The 10,170-nt window shown below is 33.2% G+C and overlaps 1 protein-coding gene across 1 annotated transcript; it reads right to left on the bottom strand.

Moving 5' to 3' along the window:
• Positions 1–1,357: 1,357 nt before the first annotated feature.
• On the bottom strand, positions 1,358–3,067 carry LOC136774939 (piggyBac transposable element-derived protein 4-like). The gene has a single exon (XM_066729412.1). It carries the CDS (start codon positions 3,065–3,067, stop codon positions 1,358–1,360), a length of 1,710 nt encoding a protein of 569 aa, XP_066585509.1.
• Between the last annotated feature and the right edge of the window lie 7,103 nt (positions 3,068–10,170).

Below are 10,170 nucleotides of genomic sequence, written 5' to 3'. Positions count from 1 at the left end.
ATCTGATGCCTTTCTTTCCTCTTTATCAATACATATTAGTCTTCTCTTTATCAAAACGTATTAGCTTCCTTTCCGAGAAGTGGAACGCAGTCAAAGAGAATGTCAATAGAGACCTACTAGCATCCTCGTATATTTTTATTTGTACCTCTAAATGCAAATTATAATTTGTAAGGTTGATAAAAAAAAAGGAAGTATAATTTTTTATTTTGAAGGTTTTATTTATACAATAAATAAATACTGGGAAAAAATGTTGACATCATTTTTGATTGGTTATTCTAAGTAAATAGCGGCAGATGGTAGTGACCGTAGCAGTAGGAGCGGTATCATCTACGAGAAAAAAGTAAGGAAAAATATTTATTATACTACTTATCCAAGCACTCAATGCCAAAAAAAATTTTTTTTTTTTTCATCGATTCTTACCGATTGTAGGTGGTCTCCGTAGATGAATCGGACAGTAGCTGGAGAACGTCTGCATCCTCGTCGAACCGTATTACGTTTTCTGGATATAGTTCTTGTTCCATATCAATACCCTCCCACTCCATTTCACTACTAAAATCTGATAGACGATCATCATTATCGTCATTATTCCCATCGGACTGTGGGGATTGTTGCCGCTGAAGCTTCTTCCTCAACATTCTCACAATTGCGGTCAACACGTTGTTATCCTCCTCTTCCATCTCACTACTATCTTCCACTACCTCGTCCATACTTTGGATGATCTCAATATTTTAACTAGCATCATGATACGACGAACGTTAATAATATTGTTTTATCATTTTCCGCGTGATTTCAAGGGTGAGGAGCAGGCAGATGGGGGTTACGAGTTGAACGATCGTTGGAGTTTTTAATTAAAACTTATATATTTTTAAAATAATAATAATAATATTATACACATAATAATATTGCTCCTAAACTGTAGCAGCAGCAGCAGCATCAGCAGCAGAATCTGCGATTAAAAAATTGAAAATGATTTATTATTAGTCTTAAATTTTAATTTCGTGAAGTACTTAATGTTAGAAGAGTTTAAACTTTTCTTACCGATTCGTGATGGTGGCTGTTAACCCCTTAGCCTACACGATATCTACCAATTGCGCGAGCTATAATACGCAAGAAATTCGTTCGCGCGCCGTGCCATTCAACTGTTCAGCCGTGTACCCGAACTGGCGCAAAGTGTATACTTTTCGTAACATATATATTTCAATGCAACGAAAGGAATTGTGAAATAATAAACAATGTTTAGGTACAAATAGTAATTTTAAGACGTCTAGGAAGTAATCATAATCAATTGATCAGTTGACAAAAATAATTTATTATTTCAAAGTAGATAATGAATCAATAACATTTAGAATAATGAAAATTAATAGTCTTCAACTGTATGATATCTTTCAAAACAATGAGGTACATGTAACGCAACGCGACAGTTCTTACATTCCCACGTAGTTTCACATCTTTTCTTATGTTTGGTACAGACTTTGCAAGCTCTCGTTGGATTTTTTTTCAATGGCGTGGGATCAATATGTTTCGGAAAGTGACCCCAATTTTGCGCCTGTAGCCTCATTGGTATATCCCCGTTCGATACTGGTTCTGGTCTATTATAATTTTGTAATGGCACGGTTTGTAATATTCCTTCAGCTATTCGAAGCCTGTACTCAGTGTAATTCTGTTTCTTTCCCATAATGGTTTTGTTGTACAGAATATATGAATTCAAAAGGGCCATATCGCACATGTAAAAAAAGATTTTTCGGTACCCCTTCATGAATTTTCTCATAATAGGGAAACTCGCTAATACCTGATCCTGGCGATCAATACCAATCATTCCCATATTATAATCTATAACACATTTTGGCTTCAAAATAGGGCTTAGATGACTTCTGTTTTGCGAAATCATTTCTGCACTTTCGTGCTTTGTTGAAAGTATATGGACGTCTCGTCTATCTTTCCATTTCACCGCTAGTATGCCATTGCAACTTCTTATTATACAGTCTCCTTTTTTCAATTTTGCTTTACCAAAATCTCCCGGCATATTTTTTCTGTTGGAACGTACTGTCCCAAGAACGTTTGTTCCATTTCTAACCAAAGTTAGAAACAATTTCGGCGAAGAATACCAGTTATCTATATATAAGTTATGTCCTTTATCTAGTACTGATTGCAATAACTCCATCACAACAGTTTCAGATGCACTGTATTCAAGACTTGTCTTATCGTTTCCTGAATATATTTTAAAATTATAGCAGTAACCCGATGATGACTCGCAGAGTTTATAAAATTTAATTCCAAACCTCGCCCTTTTTGAAGGATTGAATTGTTTAGAAGACATACGTCCCTTAAATTTCATCAGTGATTCATCGATCGCGATATTTTCTTCCATTACATATACGTCTTTAAATTTTTCATTAAAATAGTTTATCACAGGTGTCACTTTACGTAATTTATCACTGTTGTCAGCCGTATCGTTATTTGCAAAGTGGAGAAACCTAGTGATTTGTAAAAATCTTCTTAGTGGCATACATTTTCGGAATATGGGTGTTTCTATAATGGCTCTTTTAGACCAGTTCATCTGGATTTTCGGTTTCTTTACTTGAGCCATTATGATGCATAATGCAAAGTATATTTTAATTTCATTGCGATCTACCGGCATCCAAGTTTCATCCATTATCCTTTTTGTATGTGTATGGCTTTTTATTTTTTCTGCGTATCGATTCGTTTCCTGAACAATATTATCCCAAAACACATTGTCGAATATTATATTAAAAAAGTCTAACTCTCTTTTACTTCCACCTAATTGGTCTTGAATTGCTGCTGTTATGCCAGGTGTTTGTGTATACTTCCAGATTTTCGGCTTGTTATTTTTTTCTTCCCAAAACCATTGCGCTGGTAATTGCTGATAACTGCTGTCTTCATCATCGGAATCATCTTCAATTATTACTCTTCGTGGACGTTTTGTTACAGGAACAATAATATCACTGTCCTCACTATCATATTGAAAAGGATCTGTCGAATCAGAATCGGCAATAGTGCCACACTTCTCTTGACTACCATCACAATTAGATATCTTTCTTCTCGGCATGATGGGTATAAGAGTTTCTTAATTCTTTATACGAAGTTATATTTGAAACGTCTGACAGCAACGAAGCTTTACGGGCAACTAAAGTAAGAAATCATCCAGTTTCGTCAGAAACAAATGAAAAAAAAACAAAATACTGACCTTACAATCAAAGGAAAAACATTCGATTGCGCTAACTGTTCGGTCTAATAATAACGCATGGCATAGGATACACAAATTCCTCACCACGAGTCAGACTCGTGGCTTTTGTTTATGACACAAATTCTTTACCACGAGTCAGACTCGTGGTTTTCACTTATGGCACAAAGTCTTTACCACGAGTCAGACTCGTTGTTTTCGCTTATGGCACAAATTCTTTACCACGAGTCAGACTCGTGGCTATAGGCTAAAGGGTTAAATGCAATCACGACCCCTATGCTCACGTAGACCACATATTGCACAGCTTACAATACGTGGTATAGGTTGATGATCGGTATCACCAGCAGCACCAGCACCAGCAGCAAGGTTGCCAAGTGTAGTACTTTCGGTACTACCGTAGTACCCAAAAGCGACATATCCTATAGCGTAGTACTATTTTGGGTACTACGCTATAGTCGCTGCTGATACTACTGGTCGGCGGAAATACGTCAGAGGGTAGAGACTGTAGAGGGACCGCAATATAGATATTTCTAATTACTAATTTCAAAATACATAATGCATGGTCCGTGAGCCAAGACAAATGTTAGTATTATTGTATCGTACATACATACCGCAAGTTATAAAGTAATATAAGGAAATAAAGTGACAGTTTTAATCTTACTGACAGCTGATATACTGATGGTATAAGTGAATAAATAAAGTGACGAAATTTGTAAAATGTACATAAAAATAATTTTTAAAAGTATATAAAGGACTGAACATTTTAGATAAGTATCACAATAAATTTTATAATATAAAATGTAAGATATAAATATTTTGTGGTACTTTGTGGGATTTTATTTCAGATTAAATTATAGTAATGTGTTTACTATGTCACTGTGCTGAGGATGGAGCTATGCGGATTTTCAAAATTAAAATAAAGGAATAGACTAAACATAATGTGGTTATTGTGTCATCGTTGAGATTCAAACTATGTTAATTGAGACGGATAATAAAATAAATGAGTGAAAAAACTGGGTAAATACAATAATAAATAAAGAAGCTGACAAATTAGATATATAATATAAAATGTAAGATATTTTATAGTACTTTCTGGGATTTTATTTCAGATTAAATTATAGTAATGTGTTTACTATGTCACTACTGAGGATGGAGCTATGTGGATTGAACATTAAAATGAAAGGAATAGATTCACCATATTATGGTTACTGTGTCATCGCTGAGGATCAAACTGTGTTAATTGAGATGAATATTAAAATAAACAAGTCAACACATTGGGTAAATACGATACAAATAAAGAAGCTGACAGATTACATTTGTAATTTCAAATGTAAGATTTTATATAGTACTTTTTGGGATTTTGTTTCAGATTAAATTATTGTAAAGTGTTTACTATGTCAATGCTGAGAATGGAGCTATGTGGATTGAACATTAAAACAAAAAGAATAGATTCACCATAATGTTATTTCTGTGTCATCGCTGATGAGGATCAAACTGTGTTAATTGAGACAGATATTAAAATAAATGAGTCAGCAATTTAGGTAAATGCAATAATAAATAAAGAAAATGACAGAATAGATATATAATATAAAATGTAAGATGTTTTATAGTACTTTGTGGGATTTGGTTTCAGATTAAATTATAGTAATGTACGTGTGTTTACTGTATCACTGCTGAGGATGAAGTTATGTGGATCGAACATTAAAAAAAAAGAATAGATTCACCATAATGTGGTTACTGTGTCATCGCTGAGGATCAAATTGTGATAATTGAGATGAATATTAAAATAAAGAAGCTGACAGATTAGATATATAATATAACATGTTAGATATTTTACAGTACTTTGTGGGATTTTATTTAAAGTTAATATATGTAAAATAAAATTTTTGTTTTCTTTTTACAATTGTATCTATATTAATTACTATATGTTGCAATCTCTTAAAATTAAGCCTCTGCTTTTATTAGCAAACTAATAGTTCCACACGGCAGTGATGCCAGAATCAAGCTTTTAGCAACAAAAATGAAGATAAGCGTTAGCCAGCAGGAGTATAGAAAATTTAAAGGGAAGCGGTACAAACACAACTATGCCTGGAGAGCATAGGTGTGATTTGGACTTCAGGCAACATTGGCTTTAGAAGAAGAGCGACTACCGCTAACCGTGATATTTTTACGTGTTATCCGTGTGAAGTGGTGCTGCGTTTACCTAAAAACACAAAGCAAATAAAAATGCTTTTCCTAAATTGATTTGTAATATTGATAAAATGGTCAAATGTAGCCATTAATTAATTACATTTGGTAATAAATACAGAAAATGCGTTTTATTATAACAAATGAGTTGAGGTAAAATAAACTCAATGTTTTTATATTAATCTGTTAACAAATGCATTTTTTTATTTATTATTGAGTCCAATAAATTAATGGTTATTAAAAAAAAAATTCCTTGTAATGAAAAAAAAAATGAAAAAATTTTAAACTTCACCAAGACTCGAACACGAGCCCACCGCATGACAAACGGCAACCTTACCGCCTGCGCTACAGCGCTCACTTGATGTAATAAGAGCAAAACAGCCTTTTAAAGACTGACTACAATTCTTTCATTAACTCGTCATAAACGATCAAGAATTAGCTGCGATAATAAATACATTTATCTCCACAGCATTATTGCACTAAATTTATTATGTTTTTAATTTGAAGCATACAGTTTACATGAAGATACGATACTTTAAGGGTGTTCATGCAATACTCTAAATACAAAACTATTCATATGCTCGTTTATCATAGTTATTCGACTACATATAACAAATATTATAATATTACTTAATTAATTTATGATAGTTGAGCATATGAATAGTTTTGTATATAGAGTACTGAATGGTTACCCTTAAATTATCATATCTTCATGCAAAATGTATGCTTCAAATTAAAAACAATAAATTTAGTACAATAATGCTATGTAGATAAATGTATTTCTTATTACAGCTAATTCTTGATCATTTATGACGAATTAATAAAAGAATTGTAGTCAGTCTTTAAAAAGCCTGTTTTGCTCTTGGTACATCAAGTGAGCGCTGTAGCGCAGGCGGTAAGGTTGCCGTTTATCATGCGGTGGGCTCGTGTTCGAGTCTTGGTGAAGATTAAAATTTTTTCATTTTTTTTTTCATTACAAGGAACTTTTTTTTTAATAACCATGAACTTATTGGACTCAATAATAAATAAAAAAAGTGCATTTGTTAACAGATTAATATAAAAACATTGAGTTTATTTTACCTCAACTCATTTGTTATAATAAAACGCATTTTTTGTATTTATTACCAAATCTAATTAATTAATGGCTACATTTGACCATTTTATAAAATTTAAAAATCAATTTAGGAAAAGCATTTTTATTTTATTCATTCACTTATACCATAAGTACTTTAGCTGTCAGATAGATCAAAGCTATCACTACTCCTTATTTCTTTTTTACACTTTATTTTTCCGTATACTAACATTTGTCTTCGTTCACGCCGTTCACGGTGACAGGCTGTGAATATACTATATATAATTTTTGATATATTACGTTCTGCATTTAAGATGGCTACTGATGTATTTCCGCTGGCAGTATACTTTGTGCAGTCTGCATTCCTTATATCAAAATTCACTTACTATAGAGCGTAGTACTATTCAAGATGGCGGACTTGGCAACCTTGACCAGCAGCATCAGGCTGCAGCGGTGCATTTAAAGGTCTACGAAGTGGTTGATGATGCTGCAGAAGTCTCCATCTATTTGGTCCAACTAACTCCGGTGTTGGCTGTTGTACAATCCTAAATGGCTTTACGATTGCTACAGGCTTTCCTATTTGTTGATAATCCAATAATGTCATTTTTTTGTCTGGCAAACTGATTTTTTTTTTTTTTGAATCCATTTCGTCTACTGTCAGAAACACTACTGAAGTCGAGATTGCTCTCCAGTACGAATAATCCTTATCTATCTCTACTCTAGATTGAGTTACATCTCTTAATCAAAACGTATTAGATTTCTTTCCGTTTACTCCTGATGAAATAGGAAGGGGAATATTTACAATAATATTTTTTCAATAATATTTTATTTAACCTCTACTTTTTCTCTCATGTTTTTTTTTTTTTTAAATATTATACACAAAATTTAATAGTAAAAGAAATAGAAATGTGGTTGTTCCTCTTCTTCTTCCCTCTTAGTCTGTTTTGACTCAATATCCTCCTCCTCTACTTTTTTCTCCTCTTCCTCTTCTTCCTTCTTCGTTTGCTTTGACTCAATATCTTTTTCCTCCTCCTCCTCTTCCTTCTTCGCCTCCTTTGACTCAATATCTTTTTCCTCAGCCTGTTTCTCTTCGTCTCTCTTCACTTTATTAAAGAAAAAAAAGAAAACAAACAATAATTATGAAAAAATGTAAAAAATAAATACTTACAGTTTTTATGCAAATAAAGATGCAGTTTCCGTTCATACTCTTCGAAGTAACGATTGAAAAAATCGTTAATTCGATTGACGTATTCCTCTGTCAATTCTCTGGGAAGAGTGGGTGAAAGAGGAACAATATCCTCTTGAATCATGATTAATTTACACTTTTCGCAGCTCATTTTTTTTTTCCTGTGTGCAGCACCGACAACGGTATAAGATTGAATGAAGATTTGAGGACTTGTGTTCTCTTCTTTATTTCTCTAAATAGTTTTCAAAGAATCACATATTTACTTTTATCCACTTGGCAAAAACTGACACCTCCTCGTAAGGACAGTGGATACGTTCATTGTCCAAGTTCTTCTCTCGAACGTGTAAATTACACGGTGTTTTTTCAAAATCATATAATTTAATTAAATCCTTAAACTTAGGACAACCATACACTTCTAAATTGATATTTTCCACATTCATCCTATTCAATATATTTTTTTCAATATTCCCTCCCTTGTAGGCTACTACGCGATTCTCACAGGTTAAGCAATCTCCAAAAAAATCTTCTACATCCTCCTGCTCGTATTTCTCGAATCCCGTATCACTGTATTTTATACCACGCACCATATTGAGCAAATACCACACAGTTTTTTTGTCTTTCTCAATAAGGTTGTTAATAGTGTCACGCAAACGAAAAGATGCGTAAGAAATTTGGTTACTTATTAAATCAATTATAGCTATATCTTTATATTTAAGTTCTTTTTTATAAACTAAGAAACCTTCTATATCCATTATGTGAGTTATTCTATGCATCGTTGCGCTCGGTCTATTCTCGACGAAGAAAAGAACTGAAATGAAGCATCCGAAGAATTATCTTCGTCGAGAGAAAGACTTTATCGTTTCTTTAAAATATAAAATTACATTTGATAAGGAGTCCATTCTTTCTTAATTACAATGGGAAAAAATCTTAGAAATTATCCCCTCCAAAAAAAAAAAAAAAAAACATTGAATTTTAATACGTTTAGCATATTTGTTCCCCTGATGGAGGGGGAAAAGAAATTTTCTAAATGCGATAAAAAAAAAGATCGTTCAGTATTGCATCGAGCGACTGACGACGATAATGACACCGACATTCGTTGATTTTCAAGGTTTTGTATTGACCGACAAAAGTTTTATAGTTAAAGAGTTTGCGGTGTTGCGTGATAATGAAGTGTATCACAATGTATTTTCACCACCATTCCAAGAAGCTTGGTTGAGCGATCTCGAGAGAGAACAGAATGAGTAAGTATTTTTTTTTAAACGATAAAAAATATAATGTTTTTTTCTTTTTAAAGTTGGCTTTATTTTAATCGACATTGATTCAATTGGACCGACGGTCATTCACCTTATTACAAGTGTAAAGATGTAATAAGAAAGTATGTAACGTCATACGAGGAAGGTTGGATTTTCGTGAAAGGACGGGAGAAATATGAGTGGTTGAAAAAAATTTGCAACTTAGAAAATATATACAATGTGAAGGAGTGTGATTGGGGTAAATTTAGTCTTAGATGGAGTCAAAATTTCGAACCACCGTTACCCAAGTGTATGAATCATTATGGTATATGTTCACTGCAAAATATCTACTATATGAAATCTGTATATGATCAATATATAAAGGAATAAAAGACTTCTGAAAAAAAAAACAATGTATATCAATGTCAGTAAGTATTTCGGACGAAACAATGGGATGTGTAGATAACCCTACTTTCATTCTCTATTCGATATATATATATAAGCGTTACTCTTCGCGAGAGACGCATTCGCAATTATTAATTTATTGTTGTTGTTCACCGTATGACAGAGTCATTTCTTTAAGAAACACACAAAATGTCGACTGAATTGCAAAGAAAGTTTTTTACAATCAATAGCACGAACGAATACGATGCGTGGGTACTGGAATGTCGCGAGCATATTCGACGATTGAGCAACGCGGATCGAGCTTTGCCCGTTGGAACGCGTCAAAAGAATTTCGCCGAAATCGCGTCTATAAAGTGTCTATTGCTACGAGCGCAGAGAGAACTGAATCATATTAAATCAGGCGCTGGTTGTAGCAATGACGTTCAAGAACTTATCTGGGAGGAGCTTGATTCGGCGTTTTGAAGTCGAATATGCAGCGGTATGGTAGTTAACAGTAATTATATAGAGCCTAAGGATTTTTTAGTAGACGCGGAAGTATTATTGCGTGTGCGTATAGATAAGGTATTTGTTAGTGCAAATAGTGTTAAGGTTAATTGTGTATTTAACGGACAATTCATCTCCAAGGACAATAGTGATGAAAAAAACATCAGTACGACTAACGCAACATTGTATAAAACTGATAATTTTAGTGATTGGTATAGGAAAAATATTTTAGACGTTATTATGAAAAAATTAAGCGAATTTCAAGAGAGTGATAGTGGATGGGCTTTACAAAAAATCCATTATTTATTAGTTAACATTAATCGTTTTAACCCGTTGCACGCGGGTTGTAGAATTACTCTGCCACCTGCTATCGCAAGTACGAAATCTCTGATAAATTTGGAAA

This window comes from Prorops nasuta, unplaced genomic scaffold (assembly GCF_024137725.1).
Source record: "Prorops nasuta isolate Cenicafe-Biocafe unplaced genomic scaffold, Cenicafe_Pnas_1.2 PNAS00007, whole genome shotgun sequence".
Taxonomy (NCBI): Eukaryota; Metazoa; Arthropoda; class Insecta; order Hymenoptera; family Bethylidae; genus Prorops; species Prorops nasuta.
This window is presented reverse-complemented; position numbering and strand designations above follow the sequence as displayed.

Bases quoted from the DNA above. Each gene is read 5' to 3' on its own strand.
- LOC136774939 (XM_066729412.1), bottom strand. From the start codon at position 3,067: ATGCCGAGAAGAAAGATATCTAATTGTGATGGTAGTCAAGAGAAGTGT.